Below are 25,942 nucleotides of genomic sequence, written 5' to 3'. Positions count from 1 at the left end.
TCTCAGGCTGGTGGAAGAGACCCCTTGCAAATACAACGCAAATGCTTACCTCTATTTATTTTAACATGGATATCCCACCTTTCTTCTAGTAACTTAAAGCTCTATAGATGGGATGATCGCTCATTTTGATTGGGATGGCGTAACGACTCCTGCCTTGGGCAAGGGGTTGGACTGGAAGACCTCCAAGGTCCCTTCCAGCCCTATGACTCTATGATCTTAGAACAGCTGGAGCTAGCTCTATGACTAAGTAAGGCCTTAAAGCTGGGTCTCATCAATCCATCATCACTGGACCCAGCCTTGGTAGTTTGTGTCAATTCTCAAATTTGTTGAATTTCAATTCCCAAATTCTTAGCTTAAAGTGTTCCACTGGCCATGCTAGATGAGAAGTCTGGGAGTTGTATTCTGGCATATCGTAAAGTATCACATTGCAGAAAATTGTCTTTCTTATTCAGTCTTGACTTTTTGCAGAGAAACCTAGACACCTAAAAAATGTGGGCAACAACAGAAATTTACATTCTGTGGTAAGGACTAAAGCATTGCAGGGCAAATTTGCCATTAGGCAGAGTAAAGGCAGTAGAAATAGAAAGGAGTGGCAGGGATCGGTGTGAAGATCATCCCTTAGCTCTGGAGTATTTTAGCTTAAGTTGATTCTGTGTGGTTGAACTAAAGCATCAACAGGAGATTTTGAATTTGGAAAGATTTTATAAAATATGAATCTCATACTTAATGCAGGACTCAAACCTTCTGCTGACCTCACCAAGAGCTTCTTAAGCAGAAGAATGGAAAGTAAAATTCTCCTGATTTTACAAGAGACAACCTAAAGGTTAGCAAAGCAGAGATAGCGCTCAAACAGATTTCCCCATAGCTGCTGAAAGACTGTAGACATATTTATTTTAAAGTCTATTCTCAGATTTTTTTTTTCTTTCTTAAGGAAAAATTAAATCTATGTTAACTACTTAACAATATTTAGAGTTTATTATTTTTCATCAAGGGAGTGAGAGTCCCTTTTTTTGCCACCAGGTGGCAGGGTTGAACAACATTCACTTTGGGAGATTTAAAACGCGTTATGTAACTGCATACTTGGAAGTCCTATGTGGTTGCAAAAATCCACATTATTTTAATTTTTTTAAAAATTCATTTTACAGAGGGGTGAATTTATGACTGTTTCACTTCATGAAAAATATTGTGGCTTCCTCCTTCACAGCTGGCTATGTTACATTATCCATTATAACTCTAACGGCCCTCCCTCTCCCTTAGGCTGTTGCAATGCTTCCAGGAGTATTTTAATTCCTTTCCAAAAAAAAAAAGGAACCGGAGCACAAACCTAACCACTTCTCCTCTCTGATCCTAACTGTGAAGGAAGATGGTAAGGAATGTTGAAATATTCCCTGGAAGCTCCCAGCTAACTCTCCTTGGCAGAGGAGCAGCAGAATTCAGGCAGGTGGAACAGAATCACCACGGCCATCTCTTAGAAAGTTCCGAAATGGATTATGCTTGAAAGAAGCCAACTTTGAATCCCAGGGAGTTAGAAGTGCTCCTCTAGAAAGTCCTTATAAGGAGAAAGGACAAAGACCTTCCAGGGGAAGAAGCCCAAGGAAAACATTCCTTAACTCTTTCTGTCCTGGAGGAGATGGTCTCTTCCCATCCTCTCTACTTTATGTTAAGATTGTCCACTGTGATTCTTTGGGCTTTCGAGTCAGTGTTGTTTCCTAGTTGACTGCCTGGATTAAACTCTGGAAGTTTTCCTGAAAGGCTTTTTTTAGAAGTGGTTTTCCATTGCCTCCCTCCTAGGGCTGAGAGGGAGTGACTGGCCCAGGGTTATCCATCTGGCTGTGTGCCTAAGGTAGGACTGGAATCCACAGTCTCCCAGTTTTCTAGCCTGGTGCCTTCACCACTGCACAAATGGCTCTTGTGATTCTTTGCACCTTGCATCAAAGTTTATCAACAACAAAACAGACTGTAGAAAAGTAGCTAGCTAACAACTTTTTTTTTTTTAAAAAAAAAATCCTATTTCCTATTTTGTTTGACTCATTTCTTGTATGAGCAATTACTCCATAACTATGGAATTGTTTCATAATTTTCTGAGCCACAATTCTTTGAATTCATTTAAACTCTGCATAGTAAAGATAGAGAAACACCTACCTGTGTTCTGTGCCAAATAACCGATGCCCTAGAATGACCTAACTTGTTTCGGCAAGGTCCTTTATCATAATGTATAAGGAGAAAGTCATCCTAGAAAAGAATAGAAAAAAACTTTTTTTGGAGGCGCTGGATGCTGAATCTTGGCAAACATTCATATTGCTTCTCCTAAACAAGGCTGGCAATATTCTCGTCTGCTCTCATTAGTGGGAAGGTAACAGTGTTCCATGCGCCTTCGGCGTTTAATCATGCTGGCCACATGACCACAGAGATATCTTCGGATAGCGCTGGCTCTTCGGCTTTGTAACGGAGATGAGCAGTGCCCCCTAGAGCTGGAAACGACTAGCACGTATGTGCGAGGGGAACCTTTACATTTATAGTATGTGCAAATCCCAAATGTGAGCTTTTCAACTAATGGTGTCTTTCTGAAATGGTATCACATACCATAAATTCCTTGTGTGTCCAATCACACTTGGCCAATAAAGAATTGAATTCTATTCTATTCTATTCTATTCTATTCTATTCTATTCTATTCTATTCTATTCTATTCTATTCTATTCTATTCCAATGAATATGTACGCAACAAATTGTTATTTCTACAAATTTAACATAAAAATAAAGAATTTAATATTTAAATTGTTAACTTATCAATGTGGGTCTATTCATTTGTACAATTTTGGAATGTCCTATAAGATGGCATTTAAAAGGTCTATTTTTGGGGACCCAGGATTGCAGTAGCTTTAATGAACAATAACATTCTCATCTTAAAAAGAAAACTTACATCAAGTGATTCCAGACAATACCAGCAGAAGGCGTGCTTACAATTTTTACACATCATTTGAGCACAGCCTTCATCCCTTTCAATATAAACTTTGCATTTTGGGCAGCGCTTGATTGGAGCATCATCTTCTTCCATTTTATAAACAGAGCTGGAAGAAACAGATTGATTACATTAGGGAACAAATACTTTTTCAGTACGTGTCGCTTTCAAATTGAAATTATTTCTGTGTGGCCCAAAGATGAAGACCCCAGCCTCCCACTCAGAAGGTTGAGAGCTCAATCCTAGTTACTGGCAGATGTTTCTCTCTCCTAGGGCGCTAAGAACAAATATTTGTTCTGAACTCCATGTAGGCATCAGGAAGGGCATCCAGTCAGTAAACGCTCAGCTCTATCAAGTCACCCCAACTCTACCCCGAATAGGAACTACAGGGTCATAAAAAGGGAATATATGATGTGACCATATTCAAGAGAGATTCTAAGACCATCTTTTGCTTCTGTTATTCAGTCTAACTGGATAATGCTAAAAAAAACAACAACCCAACATCTACAGGCATTCTCTATTTTTTGTTGGAATGACAAAAGCAGTAACACAGGGCAAGCTTTTCATTTTTGGAGCACGTGCATGATGCTACATTGCTTATAAAAGAAGGGGGGATTTGCATTGCAACATCATGATGTTGCTTGTCGCTTGCATCACTCTGAGCTCTATGTCCTCTGCTGTGGTTGTTACTGATACGAAGGTTTTTAAAAAATCCAGTCAACTAACAACATGCCGCCTGAGACAATAGCGACGAAACCAGCTTTGCGAAAGCTGAGTGAAAAAGCTGCTGGTAATGTGTTAGGAATAGAGGCGCCTCGCTCAGTAGCTCTGTACCTTGTTTCCCCTGGAAGGAAGCTGACTGGCATATTCTCCTGGCATCCTTGTCCTGGATGCCAGTTAGATTTGCATGCTGAGCAGAACTCTATGTCACAGACTTTGCATTGCACCAACTGGGGGCTCTGAGGTCCTGATTCCTGAAGCTGGCAAACTGCTTGGCAGGAAGAAGATGGGCACCAAGTCCGACAAGGATCCAAAAGGATTTCTGTTAAGGAAATTAGGCACAGTTGAGAAAAGCTATAGATTAACAGCAGAATTAATAAACTTAATCCCTACGGAAGGCTGGGATAATAGATTAGGTATCCATAATCTGGCATGAATTGCAGTTGTTTATACTCCAGTGACAACGGTGAAGACTTGGAAATGATCTTGAGTTATGGAACACAATGAGGAATGTCCAGTGTCTGATAACGCTGCATTCTAAAGCTTTCACTAATATAGAATATGCAGGGAACAATGCAAACATTTTATTTTCAAATAAAATGGGAAAGCAAAGAAAACATGAGCTATTCCTGCCTCTGTTCCCTCCCCACAGTGTTTTGCAACACCCCAGTAATTTCTTGGAAGAGGAATCCAAACTTAACAGAATTTGGCTTCCCATTAATAAAATAATGCTACATATACTAAAAACCCTTCCCACACCATCCTCACAAAGGAAAAACAAAGTGCTTAATCACCTTATCCCCAGGAGTCCTTGGTGAGAAACAGAATAATTGAAAAACTCTGTGCAACGCCTCTCTCCTCGTAGCCATGAAAACATGGCTTGAACCTAGTTTATAATCTCGACTTTTATAATACAATATCAAAGACAGTATAATGATCCCTCATATAGGTCTTCTTTGCCATGTCTGTGGGGTAACTTTGTTTTAACATTTTTTTAATCTCCCCCCAAATTAGAGGCAATCAAGTTTTACATGAAATGCAAGTGAGTTTGGTATAGTGGTTAAGGCATAGGAACAAAACTCAGGACATTGTGAGTTGTAGTCTGCCTTAGCTACTGTATGAAAGATGCCTGGGTGACTGTGGACCAGCCACGCTCTCTCAGGCAGGATGTAAGTCTAATGAAAAATAAAATAAAATAAAAATCACCTCAAAGCACTCCGCCTTATTTACATAACAATAAACTGAGATCTTCCAGAAAACACTGAACAAAGCGGAATAAAATAAATAGATTTTTTTTTTTTTTAAATGGAACCAAATTATTTTCATAGTTTGGGGCGAACTATGGATTCTAGATTGTAGCCGCATACAATACCTCTTTCAAATTGTAGTTTTTTGTATCTCTGCATGATTTCTGATGCAACCATACACTCAATCTGTTGAGGAGAGAGGAAGAGAAAAATAACACAGCTATGCCATAAAAAGGTTATCGGATAAAAAGGAACATAATAAAAATCATTAATTTTAATTAGAAGTGAGTGTGACTATAATGTAAGGTAAAGATGAAGACGGAACGTACTTCATTTTCTTGTAAATGCCCTCGTTTTGGGCAAGTAGCATCAGGACAGCTAATTGCTGTTTCAAGGCCTTCCTTGATCAAAAGCTCCACATACTGTTTCAGGCACTGTGAAAAGTCAAGGGAAATAATTATAAATGCCACACAGTGACTGGAAGATATACAGATCATTGAATACTTTTTCCAGATAATGAAATCAACATAAGCCTTAGGAGTTAATTCACAGGAGTAGCCTAATTACATTTGAGCCCTTTTCATCTGCAAAATGCTTTCCAATAACTCGTTGTTAACAAAGGTACAAGGTTTACTGAGTGAAGGCTCCACTCAGCAGGTAAGCCTAAGGAACTTGAATGCTTCCCGTTTGGATATCATCATGGCCAACCCATAATTTGAAGTCAGAAATACTCATTATTTCCATGTCAAAAATGAGTTCCTTCTCAGTTTCTTGTTTTAGATTAGTTTTCTGCAGTTTTTAGAGTGAGACAAATAGTTTTTAATCTCTAAGTTTGTTTTCGATAGAAGATTAAAAGATGACACCCACTGCAAATAACTTTAGCATGAATTTGATAATGAAAAATACGAATATTGAATGTGATTAATATTAGCCCTTATTAGATAAATAAACCACCACAAGAGGTTTTTTGTTTGTTTACTAAGCAATGTGTTTTTCTTCCTTTTCTTCCTGCTCCAAACTGTTAGAAACTTTTCTAAGATGTGCTTAATAACCACTGAGTTGCTACCATAGGTTTAAGTATCTCTTGTACAGTCCTTGGTTAACAGTGGTAATTGGGACTGGAATTTCCGTCACTAAGAGATATGTTCCCAAAGCATGATTCCCATGGCTGCATCACTTAGCATCAGCAACCCCAACATTTCCATTGCCATCATTAAGCAAGGCCCAAGCAGCTTGAAGGGAGAGTGGGGGTCTTTTGCTGGGCAGGAAAGGGTGAGTGGGTGGGTCAGGAGGCACAGCGCAAATGTGCTGGAGGTGGCTGTTGCCAGAAAGGGGGTGAGCAAGGTACCAGAGTGACTCATGACCTTCTTTGCCAGTTTCCCCACTGATGTTACTTGTGGGAAACCAACAGGAAAAGTTGCAGATGGCAACCATACAACAATAGGATGCTGCAACCATCGCAAGTGTGAGCCAATAATCAAGCATCCAGATTGCGATCACATGACAGGGGGGTTGCTAGAACAAGCATCAGCACATGATCTAATCAGCAGAAATTCACCCAAATTATAGGGCTGATATTGATATTGTTCTTTGATATCAGTTTTTTTGAATGGGAATTTAGGATAATTGAATACTGATGGTTATACAAGAAATGAAAGGCATAGTAATCTGTGTTTACCTTAAGATTCAGTTCTCGGAAAGCAAGCTAAATCCTATCCTCAAACAAGCAAATTCATATATAGCAAAATCTAACCACAAAAGTGCTAGGATGTGCCGTTCCTGGACTGACTCCTTTGTCATCCTAAGATTCGCACATCAGTTTAGTGGAAGAACATTCCCTTGGGTAAACATCAAAACATTTTTTTCCAAGAATATTTTTTTACATAGTTTGGTCCACCTTTCTTTCAAGGAGCTTAGGAAAATGTGAGATATTATTCTCACAACAAAGTTATGATTTCGGATTTAACACTGTGAGTGGCCCAAAGTCACTCAGTGATTTTCATGTCTGAATCCTAGTCCAGCTATGATACCCACTGTTTTGCCAACTTTTTTGAAGTTTGACGTATTTTTCTTATCAAGCAGACATTTTTCAAGAACTTTTTCTTTCCTTCTTCCTTCCTTCTTTCCCTTTTCTGCTTCCTTTCCCCTTCCTTTTCCAAACCCCAATTTTCCTTCCTTCCTTCCTTCCTTCCTTCCTTCCTTCCTTCCTTCCTTCCTTCCTTCCTTCCTTCCTTCCTTCCTTCCTTCCTTCCTTCCTTTCCTTCCTTTCCTTCCTTCCTTCCTTCCCCAAACCACAATTGGAACAATTTGTTCTGGTCCACATTGATGCGGCTTTCCTCTTCTTGTCTTTGCTTGAAGAAGAAGAGTTGCATGCAAATACGATAATGCCACCTACTAGCAGAATTAGTCCAACAGCAAAATTTGGCCTACTGTGTTATCATCTAGTTATTAGCTGTTCAGTACTTCAAAGAAAACCATAAAGGTCGCCAGAAACAGCATGGTCTTACATGGTCCAAGTTCCTTGTAGGCAGTATAATATCAAACATACTGTTCCTGCAGCTCATAAATGTCACTTGTTTCCTTACTTTCCTTCTGAATAGAAAAAGATGGGCAAAAACTTGGAGAAAGAAGCAGTTGTCGTCCTCTGATTGTGTGCTAGGAAAGAGAACATGGCTGCAGAATCACATATTGACTGAGGACGATAATGACTAATTTAAGGAGAGCCATACTATATTATGGCATCTTATCTTGACAGATGGGAGTTTGCTCCAGATGCATTTCACAAGCAGAATTTTGAAGAAATTGCTTGTTACAATTATGAATTAAACCAAAATGTGAAATATGCTTCCATTCTGTGAAATACATGACTGAATGGATCATCTTTTTTTTTAAGAGCTGCATTTAGTAAATATTTAATTTGCAAACTTTCAATGGATTCCCATTTCCCCATTCGTGCCAATGAAACCGCCACACGTGTGCCATACATTTGCTATTCTCCTAATAGGAAATGAACTTGTACATCTCCTGGATTTCTGTAATGTCTTCTTCTGACTGGGAATGACTGTCTTGTGCACAGAATGTGCAATTCATTGTTTAGGAGCCAGATGGGATCTAATGATAATTAATTCCCAGAGTATGACACCTATGTAATTATTACACCTAGATGGTAAAAGTTTTCTGTTTATATTGTAACATCCTATGAGATATTCATTTATAAAAGTTAAGAATGTTGAAATACTTCTGATTAAACAGTGTATTGCCTGATGAGGATATTTCTTTGTGATTAAATATTATAGTACACATGAGTTCTCATAAAAATATTATTTGATTATTCAAGATCAGTAATAAAATAGTAATCTTAAAACATTACACACACATACACATTAATATGGTCTATTGTTATAGAAATTAAATCTCTATGATGCTTTTGGTGATGCTGAAACTTCAGGCGCCTCAATATGTGCTGCAAAAATTGCCAATTTGAAGGCTCATATGCAAATTGTATGTATAACAGGGTGAGAATCAAGAACAAAACCAGTAGCTGCTATCTTAGTCAAGAGGTCAAAGAATGGATTAGGAGTACATGTTTTCTATCACTTGTAAGCATGAATTTACAAGTCACAAATCCAAAGAAGGGAGAAACAAAGTTGAAACTGATAAAGTTAAAAGAACTCAGTCCACCTTCTCTTTATTTTCCTCTATATCATAATAGTACAGCTCAGCACAGTCAGAAAACCCCAAAATTCTGTCTAACCCCATAGCAGACAGGCATTGTTTCATTATTGCAACCTCAGTATTATGCAAATCATGGTACTGGCTGGCCAGAAGAAATTTCTTGCAAGCGTCACCATGTGATCTAATGCAGTGGTGTAATCTGTAGGGGATGGATGGCAGAAGAGTTTTTCTCTTCTTACAAGAGCTCTACTGGATCTCAAACTGGATCAGTTGATCAGCTTTATTGTCTGTTTAACTGAATATCATTTTCTGGGTGGAAATGCACTTGTTAAAAGTAAAATATTTGACGGCTTTCAAGAAACAACTTGGATGTAGATAGAGATATAAATGGTTGAGAAACTAGACAGAATTATGGGCAAGTCTTTCGGGCTGTTTCTGATAGTGTTGCTGAAGATATTTAGAAAATATGCTTCTCAACTTTTAAGCTGTATTTGAACTCACTCAAGGATGTCTGAACCTGATTTAATCTTATAATTTTAGGTAAGGGCAAAAGATAAACTATCCATGTTGGCCCCATTCTTCCATCATGACCTTTTAGCTCTATTCTTGTCAACTGGCATTGTTTTAATCTAAAACAATGTGGCTTACACAATAAGCATAGCAGCTCTAGAGCAAATGTGCACAATGTGTAATACTTATTTGGATCCCTAAACCTCTAAAAATATAACCATCAAATTGTAAGCTACAATTTGAAAGAAAGGAAAAATAAATACGGTCTATTTTTATCAAATCACTGTTTTTCATTCATTTCACTGAATTAATTGTAATTTAATGTTCAGTCCAGTTTAGGATTCTTGCTGTTGTTTCAACCCTGTTCACTTTTTTGAAAACACCACACATGCACCATGCCAACCCCCTGGATATGCATTCCACTATAAAACCAAATCGCCTCTTGGCTTGGAAAAGATTGCTTACCCTTGCTCTAAGTTGTAAATCAGAATAAGCCTGGAGCAGGCGGAGAGATAAATCATAAGAGAAAACCTAGGAGCCAAGAATAGCCTGTGCTCTGCAGACAATCCACCCCCTCCCCCATTTCCATTCATGACCATTAGGGAATAGCAAAAAAGCAAGGTTGTGTATGTTAATTGTTTAGGAGTACATTAATTGATCAAACATGTATGATAATTATTATCCTCTGAAAAGACTGCTTCTTGCAAATGCTCATGAATTTTAATTCCTAATCTCAAAGTGATTCATGTCCTCTAAAGTAGCATCTGAATCTGACAGTAAACATCAAAAATGATCCACTATATTGCACCAGAATAAAGTTAACCACAATCTACTTCCTGTCCCAAAGTGACAATATTGTGCCAATGTGAGAATTAGACTATTCTTTAAGGGGTTTTTATAATGGCTGTCCAAGTATTGCTAAGAGAGTGAAAAAAAATTATATTTGTCTGCCTTCACAAAGTAAAGCAGCCTTGAAAGCTTCACACACACTGTAGTTCTCATTCCATGGTCTTAGTAACATAACTGCATTGAATAACTCTCACACGCATACATGCAGTTCTATACAAAGTTAGTAGAAAAAAAAATCCTAATTATCTCAATTTTAAAAATGTGCTTCACAGATGTTTCTGCATCACTGTGTCGAGATAGAATCAACTTCCAGAATCCTGTTTTAGTGGTCATTGTTATATCTGTTATTTTAACACACTCTCTCTAATGGAGATGGGGGTGTGTGGGGGTGAGATTGGGATGCTCTAGGTGCAAATCAGTGCCACTTCCAGTCACCATTCATGGTTTGTTTTCCAAAGGCCAGGTGAGATTGTAGTGTTTATTTTTGATTGGAATAATCCATAAAGAGGATTTATTTACAATTACCAGAAGTATCCTTTGCACTAAATTTATGCAGCACAGCATTAAAAAACAATTCAGCTATTTGGGCTGACAGCAGATGGTAGATCGAAAAAAAGAAAACAGAGGACAACCAGTTTGTGATTGTTTGTGTAATATGGAGACAAAAGCATACAGTATGTCTGGCTACATATGGTCACTCTACAGCAATTTTCTTATAGGATCACTGATTGCATTGCGTAGCAATCAATGCAAATGAGATCTTATGCAATTTGTCAAACTTGGCACCCTGACATTCCACCTGTGCTTAAATTGTACTAAACACATAAACAGATTGATTATCACTGCAGTTGTCTAAAGCCAAAAGATTTACAGAAACAGGAAGAGTCAAGAGAAAATATGCCTAGCATAATTCTTATTTTCATTGCTAATATCTGGAAAATACTTCAAAATATTTGGGGGGATGGTGGAGAGAGACTGACTGATTCAATGCAAATCCTGCATGGTTGCCTAGGCAACACCAGAATGCTTTCTTGCCTTCCGCTGCTGAGTCTGCAGCAAATAAAAGGTCATTTGACTATGCCAGGGGCAACGGCAGATATGAACCTAGTTAGAAGCTGCTAGAGGAATAGCATCCCATAACTATCCCTGAATATTCAGCTGCCATTTGTTTTATCTAAGTACTTTTGGAAGAGGGGGAAAATGGCTGCCTGGCTAGCCCAATGCAGTGTTTCTCGATCTTGGCAGCTTTAAGAGGCGTAGGGAATTCTGGGAGTTGAAGTCCAAGCTTCTTAAAACTGTCAAGGTTGAGAGACACTGGCCTGCTTTGTGGATCCCTTGTCAGGTGAGGGCAAAGATTCTGTGCTTGAAACCAATTAGTTACTTCCCCTATAAATAATACTGAATCCTTTAATTGGATGGATGCAGTTCAACCCCTCCCCCGCATATTTTCCCACCATTGCGGCTCTCAATACATTTTGTGTGTTTAATTCAGATGGATTTTCTGTTCTCTGGCATGTCATTCTTTGAAATCCAGATGTCAGAGCTCCAGGCAGTTGTTTAACAGATTGTCTTTTGCTTCTCTGCCTAAGAAGATCATGTAATGTGCTCTATCTTCTTTATTGTTCTTTCACACGCGTGGGCATATTTAACTAAGACAGGCATGCAGGTTAATTAATACCACCCCCCAAATCAATGAATAAATAATATTTTTTAAAAAAATAACAGGCTTTCAAAAATGCAAGTTCACATGAACATCTTGAATGGGCACTTAATGTCATCCCTGTCCCTATCTATCTCATCACCTTTCTTGAAAAAACCTCAAGAAAGTGGGAATAGGAGGTTGCATCTTTCCAACTTCCCTATGAGATCACTGACGGAGAATGAGCTTATGCCTCACAGTATGGTTGAATAGGGAACTAAATTTTTCCATTCAACATTCATTGCTTTTGCATAACTTTACATTTTTATACCACTCATCTTCTAAAGAACTGTGATGTTACATTGCCTCCCTCCAGTAACTCTATGAAGTCTACTATGCTAAGAGGTCAAGGCTAGGTGACTCAAGTTCACTCATTAAAATTTTTCATTAATTTGGAGGAACTGATTCAAGTCTCTTATGATTCCAAGCAGGGAGAGAAAATCTTTTTGTAGCTTTTTCCTTTGACCTGGAGGAGGGGGGAAATGTCATCTTCAAAAGTTAGTCAACTAGAAACTTGTGCAACAAAATGGAGGACATTAGGACTTGACAAGCTTTAACTCCACCTGACTAGTTTAGAGGACAGTCTACAGTCTAGCCCCGTGATGGCAAACCAGAGGTGGCATGCAGACCCCTCTCTGCGGGCCTGTGAGCCATCGCCCCAGCTCAGCTCTGCTGCGCATGTGTGTGCGTGCCTCCCGCCGGTCAGCTGGTCTCGTCTCTGCCGTGCATGCATGGGGGGGTGGGGCGCATGCAGGGGACACGTATGCATGTGTGGGGAGGGCGGGGTGCATGCATGGGGATGGGGTGCATGCACGGGGGACCCGTGCACATTGCATTTGGGGGGTTTGCACGCGCGCTTTGGGCACTCGGTGCTGAAAAGGTTAGCCATCACCGTCTAGCCATTTAAGTCCTAGCCAGGATCTATTGGAAGTCAGACAAACACCTATAGCTTGTAAAGATCCGGGCGTCATCCGTTTTGTTAGTCGGCTAACTTTTGAAGATGTTTTTCCCCCCCCTCCGATTCAAGGGAAAAAGCTGCAGAAAGATTTTCTCTCCTTGCTTGGCTCCTCTACTCTTCAGCCTGGAATCAGGATAAGGGATAAAGATTAGACAGCAGAGGGGGAAAGGTTTAGTTTTAGCACCTAATTGAGTGGGGTGGGGGGGGAATCAATAAATCTGTCCCTCCCACTTGTTGTTTTTTTTAAAATTTTGTTTGTTGAACGAATGTGGCTTTCTACGGGAGAGAGGGAGGAGGATAAGCAAGGAAAAGGTTTTCGGAAGCTCCTCCTGAAGCTGTCACCTTTTACGCAGGGCTGGAAGCTTCCCAATGGCCAGCTGATCGGCAACCAGCCAACTGGTGCAGAAACCTCTGAAAGGCTTTTATTTTGCCCCAGAAAGGCAAGGTTCCCCTTGGCAGGAGGAAGGGCAGGGGCAGAATTAGGAAAGACCTTGTTTCTCACTGGCGAGACAGTCATCTGTGCAATGGCTGGCATGCGAGACACTCAAGGGACAGGAAATGGAGCATGGGATACCTCAGGGTGAGGGAGGCCTCAAGAAGCCTGAAGCAGATGGGCTTGTGCCTGCACTAGGCCTCCCAGGGATCTCCCCGCCCCTGAGCTCAACTTAATGACCCATGCATTCGTTTAACGCACGTGTGTCAAACTCGATCGCGTCACATGACGTATCGTGACGTATCATGATGTGTTTTTGCCCACCCCGGCTTGGCCTGCATGTGACGCATCCGGTCCATGGGCCACCAGTTTGATAGGCCTGGTTTAGCAAATGCACTGGAGAAATCAGGGGTGGCTGGTTATTACTTGAGGCAGTTCATTTAATATGGTCTCAAATTCCGACCTTAATCGGCAGGTTCCATTACAGTCATAACTTGAGAACTACAACCATTTATGTAGCTCATGGTTGAACTGTGGAGTCCTCGGTGCTCTTTCAGCTTGGTCTGCAAACAAACAACCAAGCTGAGAGAGCACCAAAGATTACACAACGATTAACAATATCTCACAGGGACATCTAACCTGGTGAACAGCCAGGTCTTAAGGGGCTTCTGAAAGGTTATCGTGGATGAAGCCAATCTAATCTTGGGAGGAATGATGTTCCAAAGGGTAGGTGAAATGAGAGAAAAGGTTTAAGGCCTCGTTTAAGGAAGATATTTCCTGGCAAAGCACTGAAAACTATGTGATATTATAACTGGTATTCTTCCAGATTTAGAAAAGCCTAGAATTAAACATTGGTATCTGATCCAGGAAGCTTTCAGTATTAGATTTGGGAGAATGACGTATTTTCTGGAGGTACATAGTAACAAGCTTTTCTTGTTTATAGTAAGTAATGACTTTTGATTGTTTAACTTATTATCTAACCTTTAAAATTAAAGGGTAAACATTCTCAAATTAGCATGAGATGCATAATTTAATGACATCTACCTTAACTAATATTTTGTTCCTCTTATCCAATGCACTTTTTAAATTGTACACGCTTTCAAAGATAACATTTCTCGCATGATATTTTTAAGAGAATGAAAAGAACAACATCTAGACAAAAATAAAATCCATTAAGAGACAAAACCCTTCACTGAGACGACTCTGTGGGATCATATTTTCCAGATTTCATTTCCTTAGGTTGTACAACTAAAGAAAAAATTGTGCTGACTTTGGTGGGCAATGAAAGAAAATGAAGAAACTAAGCTTACAGTGCGTTTAATGCAACTGTAAATTTAAAATATCTCTCTCAAACAATGCCCCAAAGAGGAAAACATGGCCCCAATATTGCCTCCCACCTTTCTCTGATTTCTTAATTCTACTGCCAAACCTGCTTCGATCTTCAGGAGCTTAAAAAATAAAGCAGCAATAACAATGAAATATGTTATCTTCCCCAGCTGTAGAAATCGCCCTTCCTTGTTCTAATCACTACCCGTTTTTAAAAGCCAAGGCGTGTAATTGTACAAACTGCTTAGGTAATACTGCCAAAGAGTATTGAAACGTTTTCCAGGATAAATATTTTTATTTCAATCCTATCTTCCCAGTGTAGACTTAATAAATAAACCTGACCAAGACAAAGCTTTGGGCCCTCCTTAGATAGAATCCTCATTCTCTTTTCTAATTTGTTTGCCTAGAGATGAACAAAAGTATACACAGGAAATACATAGCACTTCTTCTATTTGTCTAAAAATGTATACCTCTGTGTGCGCTCATCATAAATGCGGCTCCTCCATTTATAGTACAGATAGTCCTCGACTTAAAACTATCCATTTAGTGACCATTCGAAGGCACTGAAAAGAGTGACGTGACCATTTTTCACACTTATGACCATTTGCAGCATCCTCGTGGTCACGTGATCAAAATTCAGAGAACGGCCTATGCACAATATTGGAAGAATTAAAATACACCACCAGAAAGAGATTGTGCAGAACTGGATAGACTAACTCTAGAACTGAAAAATAAGGGGGAATCAGAATATTATGATACTTGGAATAAGTTTACCAATGTTGCAGAAGAGAGGGGAAGGTCGGAACAAAAATAGTTAGGATAAATGGACCTAGATTGTGAATATTGTACTAATAATATGAATGTTAATGGTTTAGTAATATCTTTGTATGTACGGCAGAATGATGCCAGAACGGTTGCACTACATTTGTTATTTATAGTTGTAAACAATAAAAATATATTTATGATAGTTGCGGTGTTCTGGGGTCATGCGATCCCCTTTTGTGACCTGATAAGCAAAGTCAATGGAGAAGCAAGATTCACTTAACAACTAGGTTACTAATTTAACAATTGCAGTGATTCACTTAACAAATGTGGCAAGGAAAGTCGTAAAATAGGGCAAAAACTAACTTAAAAAATGTCTCGCTTAGCAACATGAATTCTGGGCTCAATTGTGGTTGTAGATCGAGGACTACCTGTACTACAATCTTGCCTGCAGATATACAAACTTGACTCTTGATGACTGTTCAGATGGATGGGGGCACAGAATTCGTTGACGTTTACTAACCAGTGTACAGAAGATGCATTGGCATTGTGCTATTGTTGTCATCTGCTCTACAGGATACTCCCCAAGGCAGAGTTTACACAAAACAAGAGGATCAAGCACCAAGTCCCAAGTAGGTCTGTATCTGGCTGTAGTCATTGCAGAATAATCTGAAAAGGGAAGGGAACAGTATATCAGTTTTTTAAAAACTCTCAAAAATTTCACGCTTCTTTTATTCTGAATATACCGTATTTGCCGGCGTATAAGATGACTTTTTGCCCGAAAAACATGCCTCCAAGTGGGGGGTCGTCTTATACGCCGGTATATCCACTGCCGGCTTCGGATGCTTGTTGGGCAGCGAAGGCGCCTCTGGCTTCCTGGATCCCCTGCGTCGCTTCCACTTCATCCGCTCGCCTCGCTCCGCTCGAGGCTGCAGCCTTCCTGCTCTTCCCACGGCCCCTGGCACTCTGCCCTGCCGCTGCAGCCCGGGGATTTCTGGAGGGGCGTTTCCGGTGGTGGTGGGGGTCGTCTTATACGCCGGGTCGTCTTATACGCCCGGCAAATACGGTAGTAAAATGTTGTCCAAACAATTTTTCAAGCAGACATGAGCAGAATGAAGTTCACAGTCAACTTCCTTTTATTTGTCACTCTGAGTTTCCTGACTTTGTACTGCCCCCTTTTTTTAAAAAAAGGCAAAGTATACTTTGATAAATTTAACACACATATTTTATTATTTCCCATCAGTCCTAAAATGTAATTGTTGCTGTTGATGTCAGTTTGTGGGCTTTGGTCTGGGCCTGTCCTATAGGATGACTAACTTTATTCAACACTGGGAAAGCTGGACCAAATGAATAAATTGCCCTAAATATATCTATTCACAAATCAATGGATGAAGTCAAGGGGAAACATACTTATTGCTTACTCTAAATGCCAGTTTCGTATCCTGGTTGTGCACCTGAAGTGTTTTAACCAATCAGAATATTAATCACATCCATCCCAACACCATGAAGACCATCAATATTTCTGTTTTAAATAGCATTTTGGATGTAAGCATTCAAAGAAGCTCCAGTGCCTTTTTTCATATCACTCCAAGCATTACCCAATCACTTTTGTGATTCCTCTACTTGCTAAGAACTATTATTCAATTCTTGGCCACCAAGAGGTATGGGGCTTGTTTTTTCATTACCATTGGCAACAACTAGATAGAAAACAAGAAAGGCGGGGAAGGTCAAGCAATCTTATTTTCTGGGGGTGTTGTGGCTCATTTCTTCTTGAATTTTGTTCCAAAGAAAAAAGGAAATAAAAAGTCATTGAAGAGATACTACGCTTCAACTTGAAAATCCACTGTGATTATGTGAAGTTCTACAAAAGTGTGTTGTGTTTGTACAGGAAGGAGGAGAGGGATAGGGAGGGAAGAGAGAGAGGAACAGGGAATAATTATATGTATATTAAACCACAAGTTCTTAGTTTTCTCCTTCTCCTACTCCATAGTTATAGGCCTTAATTATCTGAGTTTGAGTTAAGGAGACACTAAAGTGCTAGCAAAAAGTATAGCAAGGATAACCATGGTGGAAATAAAGTAAACTTGGAGCTTTAAATGGGATATTGTATACATCTATTTGTCTTCTATTCATTCTTGACCTTATCCCTTTCCATTTTACATTTCTTAAGTAATCTATTCCTACTGCACTTCAGTTTATTTGTATATGGTGATCTTTTGCTTCTTTTTCAACTATTCTAGGCAATAGACTATGTTCTATCTACAACTTTTCTTCCAAAATATGAAGGTCTTAAAATGTTCCTATTTCCTCTTATAGCGAGATTATGTTTTCTAACAGGTCCTCATTTTTTCAACATTATGAAACCCCACATGTAAAATACATTTCTGTATTACAAAATCATACTGGAAACTGCGAATGCAATTTCTACTCAAATAATTACCCTTCATTAGAGGGTGAGTTACTGTAGTATTACCCAGTATGGTATGCTTATTAATGCTGAACTAGATGGTTTCCCATTGAGTCACTGAGATTAATGGGCAACTTTCCCCTTGAAAAACATTGATATGGGAGTCAGATCACCAATTAACAAGTCTTATATTACAGAAATATAGGGCCTGAAAGTCTGCTAGGCCATCCCCCTGCCAGGGCAAGAAACCTCAGATCATCCTATTTTTTTTTAATTTATTTTTTTGTATAAAACCCTCCTGTGATGGAGTACCCATGGCTTCAAGAGGCAGGTTGTTCCACGGCTTAAGAATTATCACAATCAGGAAATTCCTTATTTTGAATTTGGATCTCTCTCGGTTAAGCTTCTATCCATTGGTTCTTGTTCTACCCTTGGGCACTATAGAGAATAAATCCACCTCCATTTCCCCATGACAGGGGTCTCCAACCCCAGGTTCGTAGACTGGCATCGGGCCGTGCGCAGCATGCCAGCAACTGGGCCGCACAAACAAGTGAAGCTCCAGCCGCAGGATGCAAGCAGCATGCAAAACCACACCCCCTCTGGTCCAGAGTAACCGGTCCGTGGTGCCCAAAAGGTTGGGCGCCACCACTGCCTTATGACATTCCCTCAAGCACCAGAGGATTGCTAGTCTTTTCTTCTTCAGGCTAAGTATGCTTTTACTTTTAACTGATCTTCATAGGATTTAACCTCCAAGCCCCTTATATCTTAAAGGAGAATGTGGCTACTTTATACATATGTAATTTTACAACTTATGGGATGCCACTGTATTTTCTATTTCATTACTATTACAGCTAAGCATAAAATGCACATAGGTTGCCGAAGAAAGGATATTTGTTGTTTGTCGGTAAGAAAAAAAATAGGTAACAAAGAAATCTGTATACCTGACAATAGCCAAGAGGTAATGGAACACAACAGTAATTTCAAATCTAGCGTTGTGTTATTTCCTGCTAAAAGTACTACAGCCTTAGCTTTGTGCATTGCCATGTAACTGCTAAGGGCAGAGATTTTTTACTAAGAAAAAGAAGACTTGCCTTTTCCTTTTTCTATTGTCAAGGAAGGTCCATAAGGAAGTAGCAAAACAAAGCAAAAATTGATTTATGTCTTTCTCATATTTTCAAGACAGTGAGAAAAGCAAGGAACACTGTGTGGGCTTGTACTTGGAATTTTAAAATTATTTAAGAGCTGATTCATTTCTTCTTGCTTGCTTGTCCACTCAAATCAATAATCTAGCTCTGAGGACCGCTCCTTTTTTATAAGCAGAAGTTAATCTACTCTGCTATTACTCTGGCCTTTTGAACAGCTAGCTGTCCCTGGCTGCATATCCGAAGATAACTACTAACTAAACTAAATGTTGCAGGTATGCTACTCTAAAACCCGTTTTTCTGTTGTTAATTATAAATAGAGAATCCTGCAAAGGATGATCAAGAAAGTATCACAAGTAGTTTCAAGGAAAAACAAATGACAGGACAGTTAAACCAGGGGTCCCCAAACCTGGCAACTTTAAGACTTGTGCACTTCAACTCCCAGAATTCTGGGAGTTGAAAGTCTTAAAGTTGCCAAGTTTGGAGACCTCCGAGTTAAACCTTCAATTAAGACACTCTGTTCTCTTTCCTACTGCAAGCTATCCCCTTCCAGAGAAGTTTTGCAAAAGAGAAACAGCGTTTGAGTTAACTTTACACATGGCTGTCATTTTTATAATTAATGTGAGCCATCCCAGGGACAGTGGCTTTTTTAAAAAGGAGATAGAAACATAGAAAAGTGATACATAAATATTCCAATAATTCCCAAAATCAATGTAGAACTGCATGTCCTTAGAAATTAAATAGTAAAGTAAATTACCACTAGATTAATACTGCTATGCAAAAAGGGTGATTCAATAACATTTCTGATGCAAATTTGTGGTAAGCATTTCAGAACTTTAGAATATAAATATTGTACTCTTTGTCTCTAGAATTAAACAACTGGTTCCTTATTTGGGAAAAGTTCAACCAAATCCACTTGCTGGTTATACTTCATGAGTAACTAATATATAAGTTCTACATGTTTATTTTTTCAGTCGCTGAATAAGAAAATATTGTTCAAGAGAGAAAATAGACTTCAGTATCTGTATTTATAGACATATAAATTCAAGATTCAAAGTAGTTATCTATGTTGCATTACTAAGATTAAATAAATGAATTAAACTGAGGAAACATTAAGCCACTAACTCATAATCTACAAACTCATATAGGGGAATTAAACTCATATAGGGGAATTAAAAACAGGAAAGTAGATGGCCTTTAATAAGCATATCCTCAGTAACAGTGTATATGCCTCCATCCCAGGCCTTTATTTACTGGAATATTGTGACTGTAATTCTATGCTTAATTAATTGGGAATAAGATTCTTTAGTGAAATGTCAAGTATCTGCCAATTAAGGCATCCATAGTGATAGTCAAAGACAACAATGGGAGACATAAGTAGGAAATGGTATCTCACCCCCTTTTAACATGCACTGCACATATCACACATATATAAAATGAGACAAATATATAAAAAGAGGCAAATCTTCCATCTTCTGTTTGTGCCACTATTTGATGCTGTTGACCATTACTATAGCTAAATTAACTAATGTGGGTGGAATTAATAGATAGATAGATAGATAGATAGATAGATAGATAGATAGATAGATACCCTGTTTCTCCACGATACAGCCTCCACCAATAGGAAGGCCCAGCATGATTTCTAGGCATGAGGTGAAATTAAACCCTACCCCAAAATTTGGCCTATTTAATCCATGCGTTTCCCACCATTTCTCACATGTTCGTTAAAACTCAGGTAAGAAACGAGGGAGGGGGAAAACTTCTTTTAGGAGCACCCTGCACATAGAATACCCCAACTACTACCTATAGAACATTGGTCAATGAGCTCACGAGGCAGAGTCACCATAGATACTCCCTCACCACAGCTGTTTCTTTGGCGATGGAGCTCCCGAGGCAGAGATCGGCAGAAGCAGCCTCAGATGCCACGAACCGCTTCTACCAGCCGATAGAAGTGAGAAACACGGTAGATAGATAGATAGAAACAGATAGAATAAATTGTAGTCTGTTCATGTTTCTCTCTCCCTATTTTTGCTTGCCTTTTGTCTCATTTTTCGCTAGTTATTTTTTTTAATGCTTGCTGATCTTTATTGAATCAACAGAGCTATATTTTTTGTTAGCTGAAATAAGTAGCATGTTTGCATGCTTTGATCAGCATGCATATAGATAGATAGATAGAGATAGATAGATAGATAGAGAGAGAGAGAGAGAGAAAGAGAGAGAGAGAGAGATTATAGACTGGGAGTGTGTCAGGTGCAAATAAAACTGGAAATTACTCCCAGTAATTTTCCAACATGTCTAAAATGCTGCATTTACAGAGCTTCTGCTGCTTCAAATTACTTCAAGCTCTGATTCCAATGGCCTATTTACCTGGGAAAGTCCAAGCAAAGGTCCTTCTGCTTTCAGGTGCAAGGTTCTTTAGTGTCACAGTTTGGGATGCTTAAATGAACTCTAGTTTTTGCCACTCCATTTTCCAACAATAGTTATTTGAAACATTTCTAATTTAATAAACTCATAATATTTGTAGCTACTGTATTCTTCAAGTTTTATAATTTGGAAATTATGCATAAATTGCTACAGTCTGATTCTTTTAACACAACATTACTTGGGTCTGGATTAAAAGTTACCCTATTAAATGCAAATGTTTCAGTTATACCAATTTAAACAAAGTACAGAACAAATGGGGCTTAAGCCCAAATTATTTCCTCCAAATAAAAAACACATGAGATGGAAAAATGCAACCATGGAAAAACAATGTCTACTGAAGGACTCTGTGATATGAGAAGGTATCTCACAAAACATTGATAAGCCCATAGCAAAGGGGGGGGGGGAAAACATCCATGAGGGTATTCTGAACAAACTCAAAAAGAAACTATTCATGGTATCTCATCTGGAAGGAAAATCATAGCAGACCAAACTGTTTCCCAAAAATCAATCCACCAAAATTACTATATTTGGTCATTTAAATTGCCATCCATTAACATCTAGATAGCCACCTCAGAAGGGGGCGAAGGTGAAATGCCTCATCCACCTGAGAATCCCCACATGAACATGGCCATCTTCAGGGGGAGCAAATTGTGACAATATCACAGTAATGCTGCAACTTTCATAATCTTATCAGAACCTGGGCCTCAAGACTACATAATGACATCATATGTGTGGTGTCACTGCATATATGTCATCATTTTGGTGTCACTGGGTTCGCTGCAGATGATGCTAAATTCTGGTCAGACCCTTCCTGACAGTTTAACAATGTGTGGACAAAAATCATATCTACTCTATATTCAGGGTAGCTTTATTGATATTGATGGGACTAAGTTTTAAGCATGCTTTAAACTGCAGCATGCTTTAAACTACACTTGTAATATCAAGTTTAGTTACTTTTGCTGAGTACCTCTTCTTCAAGTAAACAAAAAAGTCCAAACTCCTCAAAAGTCAGATGACTTATCCTTCTTCTAGTACCACACCTATGTCCAAACAGAATTAAAACACTTAGAAGTATCAGAAGTGGCAGGGCTTTTATAGGTTTGTGCACACAAGCTACAAAAATATCACACAGATATTTCATGAGAATGGCCAGGAATCATGTGCCTAGAGTCATGCCTACATCTTGAAACTCTGCCCAACTTCAGTTCATTTGCTCAAATTTCCCTTTGGGTAGTGTGCCCACTGGCATCGGTACTGGATGCACCAAAAGGACAACATATGCCACCGTGTGTTGGCCATGCTCTGCAAAGCAGGACACGTTGTCCTGCCAAGAAACTATTCTGGGAAGAATTTTCCTTTAAGGCTGTTTTACCTTTGCTAGCCTACCTATGTGAATGGTAATAATATTTGGGACTGAGGGAACAGCGCCAACACAGGGCCTGCCTTAGTAAGCCACACTGCTTATTACAAAGCACGTGTTTGTGCGTTTCATAGTTCTGCATTCCAAAGAATGAAGGGCCTGTGGTAGACCATCAAATAAAATCCTCCTTTGACCATGTCCCGATGTGACATCCAACATGCCCGTACTTGAGCCTCAGCTAGCCACAGGTTTTTATTTTAACTAGAAAACAGATTGTGTTACTATTATTACTTCTTTCTGATTCCATCACCTGACGGTTTGGGGGAGGGGAGAAGGTAAAAATACTCAGTTATTTTAGTTGTTTACCATTCAATCCTATTCAGTTCAATTTGGAAGAGCATAAAGGACCACAACTCTAAAATATCAACAGCTGGCATCCTTTTTTTCCCCCTTCCAAGAAATTTTTTTTTGTTGAATTTCTAGTTATTTCAGAACCTTAACCTTGGGTAAGCTAGGCCAATTAAGGTTTAATCTTAAATAATGGTAGCAATTGTATAGGATAAAAACATGCAGGAAAAATTCTACTTGCCTGCTAAAAAAACAAAGAGACTGATTCTGACAAATGTTTTTATGTCTCACAGTTGTAGGTTTAGGCTTATTAGCTACTGTGAATGCTACGTGCATGGAAGGGATCAGAGCAGTATGTGTGGACTTCCAACCCTCAGAATTCCTCAGCCAGGGTGAAAAGCACTGGGTTAAATAAATGTATTCATGCAGCTGGGAGCCAATAAAAATTAACAAATCTGGTCTTTTCTGGCCTCACCATAGCCATCTTGGTGAGCGCCTAGAAGAAGTTGGCTTCAAGCCCCCTTCACGCACAAACACACACACACACCCAACAGATTTTGGAAAGGTTACAGTAACTGTAAATAAGGCCTGATTCAGGTACTATTTTGAAGCCTGCTTTCTAAAAAAGACCGTCAGGGCCTTCCTTTAAATATTTGCCTTTTTCTAACATACATAAAACAGGAGTGGTTTTCAGTCAGCAGGTATTACTTTAGGAAGAAGGAAGATTAAAACCTTTTAAATAAGCATTTCATTTGAAATTATTAAGAGGCCACGGCTTCAACAAAACCAAGAAGCGCATTCTAAAATACAGCGTTTTAGGTGGTCATTTAAAACTCAAAACTCAGTTTATGCTCTCCGAGGTCAATCTAAACCAAAACCCACAATGCCCTGCCCTCTCTTCTGAGAAAACCACAGGTGGAGAAAGATCCCAGTAAGCCCTTTGAGTCATGTGGTAAAACAATTTCAGTTCTGGGGGTATACTCAACTATTTAAAGCAATCACGTTTTGCCAAAAATGAATCTTTTTCTGGGGCACACTCTTTCATTATTGCCTTTTCCTATTTACTTTAATGACTACTGTTTCCTTAAGGACAGCCTTAGGGCACAGAATTATCATCCCCAATGTAAAAATAGACCTTGGCTTCCAAGAGGGCACCACCTCAAGTTTTCTGTTTCTAAAACCGTACAACCTAAATTACATTGGGCTGCTTAAGTTAGCATTTTCAAGTTTCCTCTCTCCCTGCAAACATTCTCACTAAAAGGCACCAATAGGTCAACGAGAACAAGGGTGGTAGCTTTGGGAGACCACTGTCTCAGCTCTGCCAGTAACCAACAAGTATGATCAATGCTATCTCACTATTATGTCCCAGTCTAAACCCTGTCCAAAAAGGGACCAGATAATCCGTTTCTTCTGAAGCCACAGCCTGATTACTCTTTCCCTAAAACCTGATGAAAAATGTTAAGGGTTGTCAGGGCGAGCAATGAAAATTGTCCATGGCTATTGGGTTATTCAAGACAGGCAGGAGCATCCTCTCTGATAAGGAGGCTATCCTACTGTTCATTCTCATATTGTTCTCTACAGCAGTGGCTTCCAACCTGTTGGGCACCAGGGACCGGTTCCATGGAGAGAGGTTTTTCTGCTGCCTGAAGGGTATGTGGTTTCGTATGATGCCTGCATCCAGAGGATGCGGCTTTACTTGTTTGCATGGCCCGCTTGTTGGCATGCCACAGACTGGTGCCTGTCCATGGACCAGAGGTTGGGGCCCTCTGCTCCACAGAATCCAAGCCATTGGATAACTAGAATATTCCTCAAAACAGCCTTACAAGTGATTCTATAGCTCTTCCTTCTCCAATAAGGACTGAGTCGCTTTTGGCCAGGGCCACAAGCTGCTTGTCTGAGGACACAATAAAATGAGAGAAATAGCTCCATTTCATTCCTCTTATCACCACCATATAATCCTTAATATAGGCTTTCTTTTTAATCACTGGCTTTCTCTAATGGAATTCTAGGTGTCCTTCAAATGTTTCATCTTCCTGGAGCTCCTTGGAAACCCAAGAAGCAGTCCAAACATTGCCCAAGTGACTAGTGGAGTCCAAACAGAACAGTCTGTAAATCTGCTGCCATATCCCCCACCACACTAGGCTAAAAATGCACTGGACTGCAAGCTTCACCATGCTGGCTTGGTCTGTAAAGCTTGCTGTGTTGGTCTCTGCATCAGCTTCTCATCTACCATTTGCTGCTCCTCAGCCTCTGCTCACATGAGTTACAGTCCACTTCCAAATGGCTAGGATCAGATTTTCCAGCACTCCCTACGCTTCCACTGCTCTTTCTCTTTTTATTCTGCCACCCTCCAAACCTCCAACAAAATTCACAATTGCAAACCCTCCACAAACATTCAACACTTTTGGACGCCCTCTGGTGAGGGGATTTTGAGGAGTGGCAAAAATAGCAATGGGGAAAGGATCTCAGTGTCTTCTACTTAAAATAGCGTAAATAAATTTGTTTTTAGGTGTGTTAGAAGGTTGAGAGTTCAGAACATGAAATCTGGTAAGGAATTAATATAAATGCAAGTAAACAGGCCTGCTTAAACATTCCCTGAGTTGAAATACAATATGCAAGGTGAATCTACAGATTGAATCTTATATTGAATCTTGTGCTTATATGTGGGTTGTAGGTAAGCAGAAGCAGGCATTTATTTATAGAAGCCTTAAGAATTTCCTAGAGATGGAAACAAAGATACACTTAAATTGGAGGGATTCTGCATATACCGAGGCTATTATAAAAGAGTTTCTGGTGACATGCATCAGCGCCCTCTTCCCTTTCTATCCAACATGTGGCAACCTGCCCCTCTCACGTGCTTTAAGGAGAACGACAAGTTCTTGTGCAAAACGGTCTTGTTCTGCCTGGTCCTGAATATCATGCGGATCTTCTTCTGAAAGCTGTCCCAACTTCTAGTGCATGAAATGTAGCCCAGCAAGCACCAGTCTTCAAAAATCAAAGAAAAAGTAGATAAGAAGACGTCGCCTTTCCTGCTCTCAGTGAAATCCACTTCACATAGTTATTCTCAACATGCCGCCTTTCTCCACCACATTTCAACCTTTTATCTGTCTTTTCACCAGCCTT

General features: G+C 39.5%; 1 protein-coding gene across 3 annotated transcripts in view; it reads right to left on the bottom strand.

The window, feature by feature from the left end:
- The window catches only part of RNF144A (ring finger protein 144A), a 64,199-nt gene that overhangs the window by 3,970 nt on the left and 34,287 nt on the right, over positions 1-25,942 (bottom strand). For all 3 annotated transcript variants that reach the window (XM_026674352.2, XM_087946136.1, XM_087946149.1), the window contains exons 2-7: positions 15,662-15,807; positions 5,256-5,360; positions 5,052-5,112; positions 3,794-4,001; positions 2,921-3,068; positions 2,143-2,232 (exon numbers count right to left, since the gene is read on the bottom strand). In XM_026674352.2, coding sequence (XP_026530137.1) covers positions 2,143-2,232; positions 2,921-3,068; positions 3,794-4,001; positions 5,052-5,112; positions 5,256-5,360; positions 15,662-15,807 — 758 coding nt within the window. The remainder of the gene's footprint in view (positions 1-2,142; positions 2,233-2,920; positions 3,069-3,793; positions 4,002-5,051; positions 5,113-5,255; positions 5,361-15,661; positions 15,808-25,942) is intronic.

This window comes from Notechis scutatus, chromosome 1 (genome assembly GCF_049901735.1).
Source record: "Notechis scutatus isolate UNSWTSFEM ecotype Mainland chromosome 1, rNotScu1.2, whole genome shotgun sequence".
Classification (NCBI taxonomy): Eukaryota; Metazoa; Chordata; class Lepidosauria; order Squamata; family Elapidae; genus Notechis; species Notechis scutatus.
The sequence above is the reverse complement of the archived record's forward strand: the minus strand, read 5'-3'. Positions and strand labels throughout refer to the sequence as shown.